The sequence below is a fragment of the Anas platyrhynchos genome, chromosome 12, assembly GCF_047663525.1.
Source record: "Anas platyrhynchos isolate ZD024472 breed Pekin duck chromosome 12, IASCAAS_PekinDuck_T2T, whole genome shotgun sequence".
NCBI classification, from domain to species: Eukaryota; Metazoa; Chordata; class Aves; order Anseriformes; family Anatidae; genus Anas; species Anas platyrhynchos.
The window spans coordinates 12609027-12628537 of NC_092598.1; the positions used below are offsets into that span (position 1 = coordinate 12609027).

General features: G+C 51.4%; 1 protein-coding gene across 1 annotated transcript in view; it reads left to right on the forward strand.

The window, feature by feature from the left end:
• The window catches only part of HYDIN (HYDIN axonemal central pair apparatus protein), a 113335-nt gene that overhangs the window by 32092 nt on the left and 61732 nt on the right, over positions 1–19511 (forward strand). Inside the window, exons 10-18 of the mRNA XM_072043947.1 lie at positions 4737–4836; positions 7460–7578; positions 8992–9215; positions 11737–11804; positions 14095–14330; positions 15145–15245; positions 16089–16224; positions 16657–16821; positions 19344–19496. Of these exons, the coding sequence (XP_071900048.1) occupies positions 4737–4836; positions 7460–7578; positions 8992–9215; positions 11737–11804; positions 14095–14330; positions 15145–15245; positions 16089–16224; positions 16657–16821; positions 19344–19496 (1302 nt within the window). The remainder of the gene's footprint in view (positions 1–4736; positions 4837–7459; positions 7579–8991; positions 9216–11736; positions 11805–14094; positions 14331–15144; positions 15246–16088; positions 16225–16656; positions 16822–19343; positions 19497–19511) is intronic.

Genomic DNA, 19511 nt, shown 5'->3' on the forward strand with positions numbered 1-19511 from the left:
TCTTTTCCCCCTGCCCAGCACGAAGATTTCTTTTCATCAAATAAGTATTTTGTCCTCTTTATCAAATGCAGAATCTGAAACTCCACCGTCAGTGACTCAGCCTCCTTCCTGGTGGTAGCCTCATGCCCCTCTGCTTTGGCAGACACCCTTTGTGCTCTTCCAGGTAAACCTGATGAAGAGGATGCCCAAGGCTGGGACCTTGATGCCTCCACAGACCTTCTGGCCATCAGTAGGGGCTGCTCTCTTCTTCCCCCCATTGCCTGTGGTGTAAGAGAGCACCCAATGAAAATCACCAAATCCTTTTGTGACCAGGCACTGGAGGAAGGATGGGTTAAAGCTGATCCATTTTTAAAGTCCTCCAATTGTTTCCAGCGGTTAGGAAGCTGATGGAGGCTTACAGGCTGGAGAGCTTCCTGGGCATTTGGGCTTGGATTTGCTGCCCACGTGGATCATCAGCCGCTGGTATTTTCAGCTGTGGCTGCCTGTAGAAGCTGCAGCAGATCGCTTCAGTCCGCGCGGGGTTAACGAGCTGATGAAAATTATAACACCGCCGAAGAGAAGGCAGTGATTTTGGAGCTGCCACGTGACGACAAACATTTTGAGCAGCCGTCCGAGCCTGTGGGAAACAAGCTGTTACACAACTCCGACTTCCCCAACGCATCTCAGATTTGGCTGAATTTGTTTTTGCAAATACTCGCAATATGTCAGCAGCAGCAGCTGCGGTGGAAGCCCAGGTGGCTACCGCAGGACAACGTCCTTGGTTTTTTTGCTGCATCCTGCCCACCACAGCCCGGCTGTAAGTCACATTGCAAACACGTGGGAGCTGACTCCTTGGAAATGGAAACCAGGGGGAAAGGGAGGGCATGGGTTCATTACCACTGCGCTGCCCTTGATGAGCCATCGCTGTCCTGCCCTTGCCTGGTGGTGATTCCTCAGCACCACGTGCGAGCTGGGAGCGGATGGAGGTGGTCTGCAGGATTTCCAGGCGTTGGGTTTCCAGGTTGTGTTTTGGAGGCAGAGGTTGGGCCAGGAGGCAGCAGCATGGGAGTTCCCTGCCTCGGCTGGGGAACCAAGCTGCTGCCCGTGCCCAGGGAGGTTCCTGCAGGTTGTGGCAGAAGGCACAGGCTCTGCTGGGAGCACTGGTGCATCCCACAGCCTGCCATGGGTTCAGCTATTTATGGGAAGAGGCAGCTGTTAGGACACACTTTGGGTGTTGTTTCGGTGCTTCTGTTGCCAGCAGGGTCTTTGGTTTGATGTCTGCTTTGAATGGCAACATCTATCCTATGGCTCACGTCCTCCTCTGCAAAACAAAGCAGAGGATTTGGTGAACTTCTCAGGAGCAGCTTGTTCCTGTCCAGACTGGCAGGAAACTGGTGGATTCTCATTATTTAAGGGCTGAGGGAGGGGAAAAAAGTGATCTGCAAACACCTGCAGTTGGGTTCTTGCATGGAGACCACATGTGCCGCTGTGAGTCCCAGTGTGCCGCCGCATCACTCTGGCCACAGCCACTGCAGTTTTTGTGCTGCACCATCGTGTGTCCATCCTCTGCAATCGGTGCCACCAGCCTGAGGCTGCCATCGAGCTGTCAGCATCGTCATATGGTGTCTGCAGCACCCCGGGCTGGGGTCCTGCCCTTGATAACAGCCACAGCAGGGGCCCGTGCTCTGTGTTCTCCTTGCAGACAGCACACCAGCCCAGCAGACCGCTTGCTCCAGAGCTCTCAAGGCAGGCACGCCGGCAGCAGCTAGCCTGAAAGGGTGGGAAATGAAGCATATCCTTTTAACCAGCAGCCCTTGTTTTCCCAGGGGTAGCAGGAACGTGGTGAGGAACCTCTTCAACAGTCTATTTTAATTTCCCAAGAGAAATAACTCATAATATCTTCTATCTTTATAGTCTGACATACTGCAATAACGAAGGGAGAAATGACCAGAATTTCCCAGAATAGTTATGACTGTCTTAAAAGAATTTGTTTTAGTCGTGGAACAGTAGAATGAAATGTAACTGGTAATTTTTTCTTGCCCTCCACCTTTGGAGTCAAGCCACCAGGCTTACAGACTCACTGGCAGAACAGGGAAGTTTTCTGTGGCTGGATTTCTAAAAGTCTTTCTTAAAAATAGGCTGCATCCTGCAGCAGGGTGATTTCACATCACGAGCTGGGTCTGTTAACTGCTGATGAAGGTTTTCTTGCACGTGAGGATGAGTGCAAGGCTACACTGATAACTCTGCGTTGGAATTATCCTGGAGGGCTGTGCTGGAGCACAGAGCCTTGGTTTTGCTGCCAGTCCTTGGGCTTGTTTCCTACAGAGCCTTGGAGGCGTCTCATCTGACCCTACGCTGGGATGGGGCCACGCTTCAGATTTATGGAGGTGTCCCTTGCCAGGATCTTGGTGTGTCACTGAAAGGCTTCCTGGAGCGTTGTTCCCAGCACCAGGGTCGTGTGCTGCACCCTCACCTGTTCAGGCTGTAAAACATCTGCCCCGAGCCCAGGCTATGCAGTGCTGTGGATCCTTGTTTTCCTCTGGCCAGTGCACTCCTGGTGTGGTGCAAGGACTGGAGAAGGCTTTTAGCTTATCCTGGGGTGCCCGTGCTCTTTGCTTTTGGCACAAAACTTGGGGCTGGAGGAGAACCTGGGCTGTTCTGCCTTGTATCCCCAGGCTCCCAATAGATTATCCAAGGGCATCCATGCCCTGAGGAGTCAGCCCACTATACAGCGGGAGCTCTCTTTGGGACACTGGGGCTCTGGATTTTTTTTTGGCTGAAGGTTATGCCCCACTTCAAGGGGAGCACTTGGTAGTGCTGCGGGACCCCAGCCGAGCTCTGCTGGGGGCTAAATCCTTGCTGTGCTCAGCTTCTGAACGTGTTTTTGGAACATGGCTTTTAGGGTGCTCTCCCTGAACTCCTCCCTGCCACAGCTGCAACATCTCCTGGTGCTGTTTTTGAGTGGTTTCCCGCTCCTGTCCCTGCCTTCTGGCTCTGTGCCACCTCCCTGGGTCCCCGTGCACTGCCAGGCCTGTCCTTACTACAAGATATATTGCAGGGCCGAGCCCTGGTGCTGCATCGGCCCTATTTCCATCACAGATGTGCTGGCCTCAGAGCTGGTCGAATCCCACAGTCAGCTAAACTCACTCAGCTAGAAAACCACGCTGTTGTTTGCAGATACATATTCATTAGGCCAACGGGTTTTTAATTTTCTCCCTTTCCTGCTTAGGTCCGTTTTTTGCTTATGAGTCGCGTTACGCTCGCTTTCATTAACGGGAGATGTATTGCCTCTGTCAACCGCTGAGTAAGAACCCAACTGCCCCGAGGTGCCCACGGGGCCAAGAAGTCTGATTTTGGTGTGTAAGGCAGCCCGTGAGCAGCAAAACTGGGCTCTGCCAGGCAGCTGACCTGGAAGAGTGGTTCTGCCTCATTACACCCACGGGAGTTTGTTGCTGGGTCTCTGGAAGGAGGGATGTGCTCTCGCTTCCCAGGCACGGTTGGACTCCGTGGGAACATGTTCTGCTACTACCAGTGTTGATATAAAATCTCAGCCTGCTTTTCCAGACGTTTTCCAAAGATTTACAACAACCGCGGAGTCCCAGCGATGGTCATTTTGTGGTAGGCGATGTCTGGGCTCCCCAGGGGAAATTTCCCCTCGGTTCTGCTCCATAGCAGAGCTCTTGGTCTTGGCGTGGAGGTGGTGGTGGACGATGGCCTCTGGTTTCTTTGGGTGCCTGCACAGGAGGTATTTGGTATTGGTGATCAGCCCACACCAATTAGATTAGACCCCAAGGAAATAACCCAGGGAAGCTTTGTCTTCATCCTATTCCTTGCAGGATCTGGCAGATGCCTCACCTCTATTTTTTTTGGAGGAGAACCCAAGCAACTTTGTGCTTTCAGGCTTTGTGTGGACATGCTGGCGGTGATTTCTGGGTGTTGGAGGAGGTTTTCTCCTCCACGCAGCTCTCTGCGAGCAGGCTGCGTGCTCTGGGAGCTGTTTGCAGCTGCAGCCCAACAACTCTCCACATCTCTTCGATCTCCGCGGGAGCCGTCCTCTGAGCTCGAAGCACCGAGTCGATGGGAGGCGTTGCGGCTGCTTAATATTCCTGCCCAAGGAGCGCCAGAGGCTCCTGTCAGCTCAGGACTCTTCTGGACAAAGCACCGAGGATACCCAGCAGCCAGCAGAATTAAGGCCCTGCTTTGTTGATAGAATAATAACTTGGCTCTCTTTGTCTCCTTCAATTTCTTCATCCCTTGCAGGGTATTATTACAATAATTGTCAGGACTGCACGTTTATGCCAACAAAGGTACAAAGAAGCACTGGCGATGTTAGGGCTCGAGTCAGATGCTTGGGATGCCTCTAAGCAAGAGCATGACAAAAGCTATTTTACCTGATTTTTTATTTTTTTGGGGGGTTGAAAGAGGTGCGGAGCTGTAGCAAATGCCATCTCTGTGTCTGATCCTGCGTTCAGGAACAGAGGGGGTGTGCATCCTGCAGAGGCAAACAGGCCACATCTGACTGTCAGCTCCTTCCTCTGATCTTTGACAAAATGCCCCTGCCAGGTACCAGCAGAGGTGAGGGATTTAGAAACAGGTGTTTGCAGCCGATACCAAACCCTCTGATAAGTTTTGTTGCTAAGCATTCACTTGCTCCTTGCTCTTCATTGATGTGTGAATGTAGGCTACAAGGCTGTGGTTGAAAAGGAGAAAGGTGATGTCTGGAGATATAACCGGTTTGCTGCCCACTTCTGTTTCAGGAGGGAGACATCTGGCCAAACTCCTCAGCCGAAATTAATGTCATCTTCAAACCCCGGGAAGCTCGAGTCTACCAGCAGACCATCTTCTGCGACATCTCAGGTACGGTTCCCCTCTCCCTCTTCCCTCACCCACCGTGCTGGTGGCCTCGTCCTTCCTCTGGGGCTCTGCGTGGTGCCTGTTATGCTCCACGAGTGGAAAGGAAACATCATTTTTTCCCCACGTTGTCCCCATCGAAGAGGAAGAGCTGCGAGGCCGTGGTCCTCCAGCAGCCAGGCTGCTCTGTGCCGTTCCCTTCCGAGCCGGCGGATACAAATGTCACGGAGCAGCTTTTTATTTATACAGTAATTGCACGGGGTTTGCTTGGCAAATGCCACCTACGGTAATTACACAGGGCTCGTGTTAACAAACTGTCTTCCTGCCTGCCAGCTGCAGTTGTTAGAGATGTGGAAGGGAAGGGTTTATTTTAAAAATTGTCTCCCAGGGGATGCTGCAGGCATCTCCAGGGCTTGCACCAGCAGGGCTGCTCCGTGGAGGAGAGGGAGGAAAGCTGCTGGCGTGCAGTCCTGGAGCCAGCCTGGGCACGGAGCTGGGCAAGCAGCCTGCTTCTGGGAACAGGAGCTGGTTCTTTCATGGCCAAAATGGGCCCACAGAGAGCTCAGCTCTTCCACTGGCTCCTTGCAGGATGACTTAAAGGAGGGCTTTTTAACTGTGCCAAGTCCCCCTCCTTGTAAAACCAGAGCAGATCCGCTGTGCTATCAGGGTGGGAACCGTCAGAATCAAGGTCCCTTGGTGCAGAAAGAGTTTGAAGAAGAAACAGCCACTCTCAGCTAGGGAGTCAGTTGATTTTGCCTTGTTTCCTCCAAGAAGCGTGGCTGTTCCTTGTGCATTTGGGTCACAGGTGCCTTTGGAGTGCGATGTGCAGGTGGCCCACATGTCCCTTGCTGGGCATAGGTGGAGGTTTTGCCCTGAGGCATTGCACAGCTGGATCTCATGCCCCATGGGAAAGGTGTTTTGGCCTCCACTTCTCTGCAGGTGTCTCCTTGCGTTGCTTGGAAGGTCCTGCTGGATCAGGGGGTTTACAGAATTGACCAGCATCATGCAACCTGCAAACCTGGCAGTTAAGAAGTGATTTGAAATTTGCTCTCAGCAAATATTTGAGCTCAGAATGAACCTTTAGTTATTCATGCAAATAAAACCACGGCTCTTGAATTGCTGGAAGGAAGCATGCAGAAGAGGATGGGGGCTCGGAGGCACAACATCATTCAGTTTTCGGTTTGTCTGCTCTCAGAAATGTATTAGGCTTGGTATTAGGACTGATTTATTCCAAAATCCTTTAAGCCTCTCACAGGCCTGGGCCATGAGAGCTGGAGGAGCAAAGCCCCAAATGATGAGCCCAGGGGCAGAGCCGTGTGATGTAAAGCTTTGGTCTGCAAGGAAGAAGAGCAAAGTTCCTGTTATTTCCTAAATCTCCAGGACCAACAGAGGGTTTCTGTGGGCCTCTGGGAGAGGTTGAGGACGTCCTGCAGGAGGAAGATCTGGCTGGTTCAGGTGCAGTGGCCGTGGGACACATGGCTCAGGTGCATGCACTTCAGCTTTGCAGTGTGATCACGGACAAAAGCTCATCACTTGAAAGCATTTGCCATTTCCTAAGAGCTTTGGTGGTTTAGACCTAGAGTTTTTAATGAAAATGAAGCCACTCGTGATGCCAGATGGAGAAATCTTTTGACAGTGAGCACCCAACGCTGCCTCCTTTCCTGTGTCTGTGAAAGAAAATCCACAGCCCTCCAATTAGTGTCTGAGCTGTGAAACACAACTCTCATCTCTGCTGCCGGCTGGCCTTTGGCTGTATCCATTTAAAAAATGTTGAATTCGACAAGGCTCCATAGCTCTTGCTTTCTGGCTTTGGGCTTTTATCGAACATCCTTACCTCGTGGCTGCGAGATCAAAAAGTCAGACGGCATTGAAAAGGCTGTGCCAGGAGAGTGTTTCAAGTCATGGCACAGTCACCACATTGTCGCATCTGGGTCCCTCTTTCCCACAGCAAGTCGTTTAGGATGTTTTTAGGGCATTTTTAATGGTGTGGCAGAATTAAAAAAAAAAAAAAAAAAAAAAAAAAGAACGCAACCTTCAGACCCTAATCTTTAATAAATGGTGAGCATCACTCTACTTTCCTCTCCTCCTTCTGCTACTCACCTTCTGCGCAGGATGTGATGGCAGCAGGGAGACCCAAGCCCAGACTTGAGGTAGGTTTCAGGCATTTTGGGCTGCTCCAGTGGTTCAGAGCAATCTTTTGGACCCAAAACTCCTGTATTATGTCACCTTAACAGCCCTACAGAAGCAAAGGAGCTTGTTGGAGTTCAGGTGTAAAGCTGTGCTCCTGCAGTGAGGCTGGGGGCTCCTGGGGGGCTTCGTCTTGAGCCGTGTGTGTCTGTCCCTGCTTCTGTTTCATGATCTTTGTGCCTTCACCAAATGGGTTTCAGCCTCACCCAAGCTCATGGGTGGAAGTTTGCAGGTGATGTGTGAAGTTCAGTGTTGTTTTTTGGGGGCATGAGCTGATGGCTGCGTTAGAGACTATCCCAAGGGGACACTCCTCATGCACCCCTGTGTCTTCTGCTGGAGCATCCAGAGCTGGTCCCTGCCCACGTGGGGACGGGGCCTGGCACTGAGGGGCACAGAGGGAACGATGGCACTGAGCTGGAAACCTCTCCAAACCTCTCCCCAGGCCGAGAGACCAGGCTGCCCCTGCGCGTCAAAGGGGAAGGCGAAGGGCCCAGGCTGCGCTTCAGCTTTGACCAGCTTGACATCGGGAAGGTGTTCGTAGGATCAGCCCACAGCTACGAGGTGAGATGGAGGAGGTGGTGTTGGGTCTCAGCACAGCACTTCTGTGGTTAGGGGTCAAAAAAATGTGGTTAGGGTTCAGCCCTGGATGAAATGTGCCTCTGTACCCTGGCTGTTGAAAAGCAGCCAGAAGGAATTTGAAGTGTAACCCGGTGCAAAGAGGCTTTGGTGGAGCACATCCTGCCTGATCTTGGGCAGTGGAAGCCACCCAGCCCCCAGCTCACGTCTGGTCCTTGTGCAGAACCAGGGAGCACCCTCTGCTGCCTCTCACCAAGCTTCAGACTTGGTGCCTCCCTGGCTCTATAAAGAACAAAGCCTTTCTGCAAATGAAGCCAAGGAACTTTCCATAGATTTGCCCTACCAATAGCATCATTTTTTTTTTCAAATTTAAAAAAAAAAAAAAAAAAGAAAAAGAAAGCAGAGCAACTGAGGTAGTAAATGAGGCAATGCATCATGCCAGACATTTTCAAAAGCTTGGCTGTGGCAGGGAAGGACATGTTGAGGTGTTTTCTTACCAAAATATTTTGCGTTTGATGCATTTTTAATGCCGATACCTTATTGCTTCTCGCTATATCAATTTATTATTTTCATTACCTGAGAAAAGACGAATAAGCTGATGATGCTGTTAGTGCTGTCCAAAGCAGCTGGGCTGGAGATAAACCTCAGCTCGGGTGGGCTCAATAAGTGTCCAATGTACCAGTGTGGGGTTTGAATACCTGAATATTTTCAGCAGCAGCTGCAAAATTAAAATCCAAAAGGATGCTTTTATGCATCTGTCTGTTTTTCCAGCAGATTTCTTGAGGGTGAAAGGTAGGGAAAAGAAATCCAACGTGCACAGACCTGTGCATGGAGAGGGCAGGGTTTGCCCCACACTGCTCGTTAAGCATAGAGCTTTGCTGCAGGGGGTCTGGGGACACCACCAGCACCCCAGGAACCCATGGGCATCTCACAGAACTCTGCAAGTGCCCAGGGATTATCGCATGTTTGAGATATTAGGTCTCTGAGTGTTCTACAAAGCACAACATTGGTTCTAAATTCACATTTATTTTTTTTCTCTAAGCAACGATAAAATCTTAGGCAATGGCTGTGGCTGTTTGTAAAGAGAAATTCTCAAGCAGGGGGAGCTGCTCTGCACCTCACTCTCGTCCTTTCCTGGCACTGCTGGTTGAGCAGACTAAGGAACTGGCAGACTAAAGAAAAAAATAAACCCAGAGTTGCTCCATTCATATGAAACACCTCCCCGCTGCATGAGGAAGCCCAAAGGCAGAATTTGTCTTGCTGTATTTTCTTCGGCTTCAGCCAGGCAGCAGCACACAGCTGCCTTTTACAGATGTTAATTGTTTGACTAGAAAGCAGGTCAACCTTTTGTAAGAAAGGAAGGTTCCTTACACGCTTACATTTCTCTCTCTGCTGCAGGCGGTCCTGTTCAACAAAGGAGCCATCGATGCCCTCTTTAACGTGATGCCTCCCGCTACCGCTCTGGGCTCCTGCTTCACCTTCCTCCCCCGGGAGGGCATCCTCATGCCGGACGAGCTCCAGGTCATCCACATCTCCTTCAGCTCCACCATCCTGGGCCAGTTCAGCGAAGAGTTCAGGTTCAGCGTGTATGGCTCTCCCGAGCCCGTGACCTTGACCATCAGGTGAGGACAGCCAAGGAGCTCGGTGGCACTGCCTGCTGTCCCTGGGTAGTCGTGTCCCACCAACCTCCTCGTATGGTTATTTAGGGAAAAAGGTATCTGGGGGCTCAGCGTGGGGATGCTGGGGTCTAATTCCTTGCCTGGAATCCTGCAGTTGTTTGCCAGAAGTGTAATTGCCTGTAAGAGGGACAGCCGTGCCTCCCGTGCTCTCAACACCCCCCTTTAATCAAAAGCCTTGGGTCCCTCTGGGAAGCAGCTTCAGCACCGTGACTTTTCCAGGACCCAGAATTTGGTGTCGGGTTCTTCTGTGGCCCCCTGGCACAGAAGCGAGGGTGTGAGCTGAAGTGACTCTGCAGCCAGAAGCAGTGTTCTTAAAACCCTGCGTTAATAATCTGTACAAAACAGGGAGCTGCATCCTCAACATCACGTCTAATGATGATGTGTTGGGACAAGATGTGCTCCTGGCTCTGGTACCTCCTTCCTGCAGCCAAGGAAGTGCTGATGTGGCAGACAGGGAGCTCTGCAGCAACTGCGGGGACTTGGGCAGCATCCCTTGGGCTGGTGCCATCACAAGAGATAAGCCCACCAAGCAAAACCGGGGGAAATAAATAGAAGAGGCAAAGGTAGCTTCTTGGGACCAGAGCACCACACAAACTCATCCCAGTTGGACCTTTCCATGGGCTGGTGGGGCGTTGTGGTGGAGGCAGGAAAGCTGGTGCTGGGTGCTCAGGAGCTTTGGGCTGGCTCTGCCTACTGGGTGGATATTGGGAGGCACCAGAGCAAGCACTGGGGCAAGGCGTGGAGAAATGAACACAGCCTGCAAGTCATTTTTACCAAAGGAAAGGGAAAATAGGTGAAAAAGAGCAAGAAGGTTATGACTTTGCAAGAGGGAGGTGAGTGAGTCTGTTGACCTCTGGTAAAGAAACAATTATGTTGGCTTTGTGTTTGGAGGGAAAGTGATGCTTTTTTTGGAAATCAAGAGGGAACATTTCACAATCAAATAATTTATTCTCCTCTGTCCCTCCCCCCAAATTGGTCATGGGATGTTATTGCATAAGCAGCTTTCTCCTTGAGCAAGGGCAGGTTTTGCTTGTGAAGATATGCTTATCGCAGCTGCTGTACAGGTTTTCTTGTCTCGTGCCCACTCTGCCCTGCGATGGCCGTGCTCCTGAAGGAGGTGGCTGTCCGTGGGATTGGTCTCTTCAGTTTTCCCCCAGCCAAATGAAATGGCTCTGGTTTCTCCACTGATGCTCTGCCTCCCAGAGCTGCAGTCCCAGTGCCAGCACTTTTCCCCTTTTTGTGGTCCCTCCCTGCCTTGTTCTGCCAGCACAGCCCTAAGATCAGTGCAGACTGTGCTGCTCAGTGAAGGAGGATTGCTCTTCCTCTTTTTTTTTTTTTTTTTTTTCTTCCCCTTCCCCATCCTTTTACTCCTCTGTCCTGGATGGTGGCTCCTTCACAACCCCTCTGATATTACCCCAGCCTCCCCGTCTGCTCCTGCCCTGCTGTCCCTCACCCTACTCCTCCCTTGAGTCCTGGAAAGACTCAAGGAGTAGGACTGAGGGAGGACACGTGCATTAAATAATGCTGCTGTAAGGCCAAGCTGTTGCCAAAACCACTGCCTTTCTCCCCAGTTCTTGCAAGCTGTGCTGTTATCAGCTGTTGGGTACAGACCTTGGGCAGACGGGTGGGTGTAGCCTGAGCCTGGCAGGGCTCTGCTCCGGCAGTGTCCGCTGCGATACCCCATTTGGAGGTGGTTTTCCATCATCTCCTGGGATGGGGCTGTGATGGGAAGCATGTCTGCTCCCTTTGCGCTGTTCAGAGTGAGCTGCATGGACTTGGGAGATTAGGGCTGATCACACGAGGTCCCCAGGGAGGGAATTGATCAGCAGTGGGGATTTGTGAACTGGCTGCTTCTCAGGAACTGATGGGATTTTGTGAATCAAGAAGTAGCTTTGGACTGAAAATCCTAAAAGCCAGTTCTTCTGCGTGCTTCCTGACTGCATAATCACAAGATCCCTAAACCACGGGAGATTATTTTTTCTTCTGCTTGGACACTGACCTTACGGGGTCTTGAATGCTCGTTTCTTTGGTGTTCAGAGGATGGTGGGAACAGGGCTGCAGGGGGAAGGCAGATTCCTCCCGCAGGGTGCTGAGGTCTGTTCGTCTGCAGAACAGGCACGAAGGCAGGCCTGTGGATAAAACTAGAAGGCACCATTCACTGTGGCCTCTGATTTTTAACTAAGAGGCAGAGCTGGTGGTGGTTGGCATCAGCCATGAGATAAAGTAATGGATGTGCAGCTCCAGGGGCAAGGAGATGTGCTGGGTTTGGGACGCTCACGTTTGGTGTTTCAAGATGCATTGCTCATGGAGCTGTCAGCTGGTGCACTGGTGATAAACTGATGCTTTTGTCCATGGTGTAGAGCTGTTGGTGTTCTGGTGCTGGTCAATGGGTGTTTGGGGCTCCCTGGGCCTCAAAATCCTCCACTGTGTGATCAAGGTCCTCTACCTGCCTTTGTCCCCGCAGGGGCTGTGTCATCGGGCCAACCTTTCACTTCGATGTGCCATCCCTCCGCTTCGGCGACGTCCCCTTTGGTGAGTGTGCCCTGGGGGTCTGCGAGGTGGGAGGTGGGTGCTGTACCAAAACGGAGCACGCTGGTGCAGGAGCATCTGTCAGGTTTGTGGCAGCCTTCGGGGTGCTAAAACCAGGGCTGCTGGCTGCCTAAACAGTATTGTGCCACTACTACTGCACACTCAGTCATGGGCAAAAGCTCCTGGGCTGAAGCATGGATGCACCAGGGTGTGTGAGAGCAAATTTCCAGCCCAAGTGCCCCAAAGGAATAAGAGGCTTTGGATGCCTTTAAGAGTTTAGGGTGATGAGTGAGGGTTAAATGATGCCCTCTGCATCGCAGAGATGGGGGAACAAAATCACAGTGGAACTGGCACCGAGCAGAGTTTGTCCTTCACTGCTATTTTGAGCAAATGAAAGCCATGGTGAGGTCAAACAGAAATGAAGGAATTGAAAGCTGCTGCTTTACAGCGTCCCTCAAGCCCATTTAACCTGAAGCTCCCAATCCTTGGCAGCAGAACGGCCACGAAGGGCCGTGCTGCAGGAGGGCCCAGGGGATGGGAGTGCTGGAGAAGGGCATTAAACCACATGCCAGCCTGTCGTGCTCCAGAGCCAGGCGCTGTGCGGGCACCCCGTTATCAGGTGCTGGGTATGGCACCAGGCAGCGATGTCCCCAGAGGTGCAGGATCCTGCTCCTCACCTGGCAGCGCCTGCAGCTGCACGTCCGGAGCATCCCCATTGAGATGCAGATTCTGATTTCTCCATCTCTATCTCACAAAAGGCTTTTTTTGCAGTGATGATCTGAAGTTGAAATGTGAAATCAATCATGGATTGATTGAAGGGCCATTATCATTCTGCGCCCAGGATGCCTCTGTGTTTTCATGCTGTTCGTGGACTTTTAAGAAAAACTCATTACCTTCTCTGAGCTGCTTCCTCCTCTCTCTCCATCACCACTTTTCACCTTTTTGTTTCCTTTTGACCAAATAAAACAAGAAACACGCCTGGCAGAAATGCGGTTACATAATACGGGATTCACCCGATGCAATCTGATTTCATTAACGAGGCCTTCTCAGCCGAATAAGGCAGCTCCTGTGGGTTTAGCGTCTTTCAACCGTGCTAACAATTGTCTGCATCCGGCACCTGTAGGATTCTGCAAACTCTGTGTTGGTCCTTGTGCACACGGGAGCAATCCAAGCCAGTGTGGGTACGACTTCCCTGTTTGTTAGGAAATACGAAGCACATTTCCTGCTGATTTCTAAGCCCCCTGTAAAGTGGGCTCTGAGGTGTCATGCACCCCAAAATAGGAGATCCTTTAACAGGAGCCTCCAGATGGACACGGGTGCTCTGTGAGGTCTGTGTTGTATTTTTCCAGCCCGACACGTACCCAAGGGGCACTGAAGACATCCCTTGGTGTCTGTGCTCCCACCCAGCCCTGTGTAAGTACGGTTAGATCCCTGTCTTAGAGGAATAGCAGCAACTTCTTGATCAGCTCAAGGTTGAAAGCGGGGCTTCAGGGCAGCCTCGGGATCTGAAAATCCATGGTTGGGGTGAAATTACCCTGCCTCAGCCCAGACTGCAGACATTTCACAGTGTTCAGTGTTTGGGAGTGTTGCACTTGCAGCGATTAACCAGAGGAGCCTGCAGGCTGGGATGCTGGCAAAAAGCAGATGCAGCAACGAGCATTTTATATGCATGCTAAGTTTCCAGCAACAGGAAGACTTTCCCATCCTGGATGATGCCGAACACAAGTGATTTACTTGTAATTAAGTTGACCAGACTTTCCTCACAAACTTGTGGTAGTAGGATCACAAGAAACCGCATTGAAGAGTTTTTTTCTTTGCATAGTGCTGAAATTCCCAATTTCATCCTTCCTTTCTTTTACTGTAGATGCTCTTCAGTGGCAACACACTGCCTTTACAGACTGAAAATCTTGGGGTGTTTCATGGGTTTGAGGTAGTATTCAGTCTGGGCATGAATGGCAGAACTTGAATTTTATTGATTGGGTTTTCAGAATAGATAAATCCATTCCTGTCTGTCTGGAGGCACTCTGATAAATGATAAGTGACTGGTGCTGGTTTGGGGGTGAAGGACAGAGCTCCTTGTGGTTAGAGAGAAGGAAAACCTCTGGTGATCGGCAGCGCTGGGGGCGAGCCGTGATGGGAGAGCGAAGGTTAACTCCTCGCTTAGCTTCTCAAACAGCCGTCATTCAGATTTGTCAAAAAGCTGCTTTCCAAGCCCAGGCTTTTATTACAGGATATTCACACTGGGAACCAAGGGATACCAGGGGCATATGTCTGCGTTTGTGTCGTTTCGTAGGCTTTCCTCGCACCTTGTCGTGTCGGCTCAGTAACACCTCCCTGGTGCCCATGACGTTCAGCCTCCGCGTTCCGGGGGACGGCTCTGGAGCCCCCAGCGTGAGCAGTTTTGTCCAGATGTCAGACAACACCCGCCTCTCCTGGAGAAAGGGAGCTCACGGTGACCTCAAGCCCAGCGAATTTACCATAACGCCCTGCAGAGGAACCGTCCGCTCCCAGGGACTGCTGGATATCCAGGTACAGCACGGGTCCGGCCGTGTGTGCGTCTTTCAGCAGGTGGGGATGAAGTTTCTCTGGTCTCTAATGGGGACAGAAAAAGCTGTGGCAGCCGTGAGCTGTCCAGCATCCACTGGGCCACTCTTTTCCCTTAGAAGGCTGGACTCCTACTGTTAAAGCCAACAGATTTCCTCTGGATTTGTGCTATTGTCGCTGAGATTTAAAGTTAATGGAATAATTTTTGTACAGTGGTGAGTAGGGGAGGAAGAGCTTTACTCGACTCGTGTTTTAATTTAGTTTGTGGGTGCCCTGATAGCTGCAAGGTGTGTTTAACAGCTCGGACATCATCAGAAGATTTGTGTTATTGCTAGAAACTGTGCTCCAGCATAAAATGAGAGCAAAATCCTCCCTTATTGTGGAACGGAGGACCACAAAGGGCTCAGGCAGGCCAGCACACTGGTGGCCTCGGTGTCACTTTGCTCCATGCCATGGTGTCCCAGGCTGGGAGCATCCATGCTCTAGTGGCGAGGCTCATGCTTGCTTCATTAATTTTCCACTGCATTTTTATTCCAGGCAGTGTTTCTTGACCTGTGGGTTGTTAAAAACTGGATCACTTTGTTAAAGAGCATTCCTTGGAAGGGAGCTTTGTTTCTCAATCCCCTTGCCCCTTTGGTCTCCATTAATCTGCAGTGAAATGCTTCCTGGAGCAGGAACATCTACGGCTCCTTGGTGGAGTTTTAGACAGCCTGGGCTGGTAGAACATCCTTCAGAGATGTCTCACACATGGGCAATGTCTCTGGGGAGTCACTGGGTGTTTGCTCTTCTCTCCTGCCAGGTCACGCTGTGCTCCAACACCGTGAGGCAGTACGAGCTGGCGCTGGTGGTGGATGTGGATGGCGTTGGCAAGGAGGTGCTGGCACTCCTCCTCACAGCCAGGTATCGTGCTTTCCTGCCGGCTTTTCCTCTCTCCTGGGGCTTCCACCACCTCTGCGCTGCCTTGCCCACAGCCTGCTCGCTCTGGCCCTGCTCAAGAAGCACAGTTTAACGAGCACGTTCTGCCCAGCTGGACGCAGAGTTAAATCAGCTATGAGATCAGCAGGGATTTGAGAGCGTCACGGGTCAAAAAGCACCTGTGTGCAACGAACAGGCATGGCCTGAGTGTTTTCCTAGAGGGAATGGTAATTACAGTCATGATTCGCCTGGTTTCTGGTGCTTGAAGTGCAATAAGTTTCCTAAGAGCCACCTTGGTTCTGCCTGCTAGGGGAGGGTGGGCTTGTGCTGGGGGTGACCCAAAGGCTCTGTTCTTCCCATCTGGCACCCAGCAAGCTGCCTGTTGAGCTGGTGCTTGGTTCAGCTGATGAAGGCACAGGCAGAGGGGAAAGGAGCTCCTGGTGCAGCTGGTGGGGGGAGAATAGGGGCAAGATGGGGAAGGAAAGGAAAAGTCGTCCTCGGTGCAAAGCGTGAGTGCAGATTTCTTCACTTCCCTCTGGTTCTGCTGACCATTAATGAATGTTCGAAGCCCAGAGTTGATCTTGTTGCAGCCAGACTCCAATCCCGGTGTGCTGCAGTAGGTGTCAGCTGAATTATGAGAGAGGTGCGGTTAAATCTGTCCATCTAATTACCTGAAAGTGCCCGACAGCCGGAATGATGTTATCTTCATTAGCCTTTTAGGATGACATCTGCAGCATCTGCCAGCTGAATGCTGCAGTATGGGAGGAGCAGTTTTACCCACAGGTCCTGGTACAAATTCCACCTTCTCTCGGTCATCTCTTTGCCCAGGTGCGTTGTTCCTCCGCTGCGAGTGCTCAACCCCACGGTGAAGTTTGGGCGGTGCTTTCTGAAGCATCCCTACCAGCAGGAGCTCACCCTTGTGAACGACAGCGACGTTCCTGGCTGCTACGGGCTCCTCCCGCAGGTCTGGCCTCGTGTCTTCCTCCTCATGACCTTATCCAGGGGGTTTCCCAGAGTAGGAACCTACCTAGGGATAAAGGACAGCCAGGTGTATCCAGATACTTATTTTTTTCCCCTAAGAAACACGTATGCTATGGTTTAGGAAGCAATTCTAGTCTTTGGGGGTGCTTTTGCGCAGGAGGATGTAGGGAGTCACAAAGTCCTGCTGCAAGGGATGCAGGAGCTGGGTGCCTTCAGCAGGAGCTCTTTCCCTACACCTGCTGGTGGACCCCTCGGGATGCTAAGCACATCCATGTCCCGCATCTGCCTTTGTGCCTTTTAGCTTTCTCCTAGGGGGGTTTGTCAGCTCCGTGACATTTACCACAATGACAATTTGCGTGGTTTTAGCTTCTCTCCGAGGTCGTTCTGAAGTCGTGTTCATCTCTGTCCCCTGCAGGAGCACAAGGAGGGCGCTGCCGTGTGGTACTCCAGCCCCGTGCCCTGTGGGATCATCCAGCCCCGCAGCTCGGTGCAGGTCCCGGTGGTGCTGGCAGCACAGGTGACGGGGGAGCAGTGCACGGCCGCTGAGCTGGCGGTGTTTGGGGGAGAAGGAGCCCCTCTGGTGAGTCCCAGCAGCCGCATCCCTTCTGTCCCCATGGCTCATCCTGCTGGGTAGGGGAGAACGTGGGCAGGGGCCAGATTCTGCCATGTCCTGAGAGCTGTTTGATTTTCCTGGAAGCAAAGGAGGTGCCAGGAGCTCCACATCACAGCCACCCGTGACTGGTAACTGGCCCAGTCCCACACCAGGGCAGTCCCTGGTCTCACTCTGCTGTCAGACAAACGCTGATCGCTGCCTCATCGGGAGGTTTGGTGAGGAGCAGCCCTGGCCCTGCAACAGCAAAGGGCACTCAAGAAACCAGGCTGGAGTGCAGTTCTGAGCTAATCTGGGCATAAACATCTCAGAAAACCACGTCTGAGAAATATCCATCGTACTGCTTTGCCAAAAGCCCCAGCCAGAGAGAGACAAGTGTCTGCAAAGCTTGCATCTGCAGCGCAGAAACCTTTTTCTACCAAGCTTGGAAATGGATGGGGCAAAGCTTTCCTGGGCTAACACCTAAAATACATTGTTCATAGTCATGCCTACACAGCAGCAGCAACAATGATAGCAAAAATTAGGCAAGAAAATCCTATGTAGTGTCCTGGCTTCATCTAGAACAAATTTAGGTAATTAAACTTTAATTGAAAGTGATTTTAACTTTTCAGTAGCTCTGCTAAAATGTCTTGTCATCCCTCTGAGCATGAAGTAGGATGTCAGAGGGTTGCTGGGAACCTTAAGCTTTCTGTAACAGAAAGGGAGGTTGACATTTTGAAAGCTGTTCGAGGGATTTGGGCTTTCATTAAAATGAATGGAGGAGACGCTGCTAAATCCCTCATACGCCGCTGAGCATCTCAGCCCAGGGCTTTGTGGGGCTGAACGCAAACCAGGCAGGTGAATTTTGCAACAAAGCTGAAGTTTGGCAAAACAGTTGCTGATAAATGTAAGGCTCAGTTCCTTAACAGTGAGGGTTTCTCCCTGCTAGAATAACCCAGTGGTTTAGCTGTTAGTTTGTTTTTTAACTACCCGTACCAGTGGTGTTTTCCTATCATATCATTCAAACCTGAGCTCAGCGGAGTCACCGCTGTGCGTTCCAATAAAACCAAACGGGAGCTTGTGCCTGCCCTGGGACCAGCACCAGAAGGCAAACCTAACTTCTGCCAAGGTTTTAGGGGAAGCCTCCTGTGGATCCTTTGCCTACACCGTGCAGTATCTCCGTAGGGTTGTTGCCTGGTGCTTTGTTTGCAAGGGATTGCGCACCTGCCTGACACTTGGGACCTTGTTTCTAACACTGCTGAAAGGGGATTTTCTTGCCTCTTCCAAGAAATCTGTAGATAAAGGTGTGGGTGTTTTTTTTTTATGAGCCTGTTATTGCTGAGGACATACGATAGTACACACTAATGAAGCCAAGCAGGTTTCCAGGTGGCCTGGGCACCCTCCAGCTGTTGTTGTGCTCATCTCCAAAGGGTCGTTCCCTGCCTTCGCTGCTCCTGCACCACTGTCAGCTGGGGGCACAGCTCGTCCCAGCACCTCCTGCTTCCCAGGAGCCATGGGCAGCATCTCCCAGAGCTCTGCTCTCCTGGGGGTGAAAGCTCCATCATTTCCTATGAGTTCAGCTCCTTATTTCTGGGGAATCAGTTTCAGCGCTTGATTTTGGCTCACATTTGCACACAGCAGCATCCTGTCAAGAGCACTTGCGGACGCTGCTTCTTCTGGCGGAGTTGGAGGAGTGATTCTGACAGCTGCCAATGCCCTGTCCTGCAGTCAGACATCAGCAGAGAAAGGGTTTTGTGCTCAAATCCAACTCTGTGCCCTCCAGTGCATCGTACAGCATCTTGTCAGGGATGGAGCTGGGTGCTTTGAGGTCTTGTTGGGGTGTTTGGGCCTGGTGAAAGCCAGCAGGGCTGGATAAATCCTCATAGTTTTAATGATGCAAGGAGGGGATTTAGTAAAAGGGGTCTGCATTTCTGCCCTGATGGTCTGCACTGCTTCTGCAAGAACAAAACTTTGGGGCCACAGACTGGTAAAGGAGAAAAACACCGAATGATGTAATTAATAATTGACTGTTACTCTTAGTGTTAGTTGCCTTCGAGCTGTGTTTTTGTGTGTTCCTAACCTTGAAGAGCCTGCTTTGCTTCTGATGTGTGCTGGTTTTCACAGGCATAGCTCTGCCTTTTGTGGGGCTCCTATCCAAGCCACAGCAGGAGTCAGCAAGGGTGGTTTGGGGCAAAATTGAGCAATAAAAGGGGTAGGAGTGAGTGCAGGGCAGCAGAAGGAAAGCCAGCAGTGAGCAGGAGGTGTGGATGCAAGCATGAAAAAAGCAAGCAAGGGAAACTGGGTTTCTGCACCCCGATGAGGGAGCTTGTGTCTTTCAGGTGGGATCACCCCACATCCCACACTTGCTGCAGGTCTTTTGTATCGGTGTTACAATGCTAAAAGCTTCAATCAGCCATAATTATCCCTCAATCTAGGTGTACCCGGAGCACTGTCTAATCTTTTTAACCTTTCCCTGTTTTTTTGGGGTCTTTTCTACATGCCTCCTGGAGCAGAAAATCCATTTAGTGAGCACCGGAGAAGGCCCCGTAGTCTACGTGCGTCCGAGTAAGATAGATTTTGGCAATATCCAAGTTCTGCAAGATGCTACCCGAATTCTCAACCTCTCCAATCAGGCGGTCATCCCTGCATCGTTCTGGGCAGAGATGGTAAGTGCTTTGTGA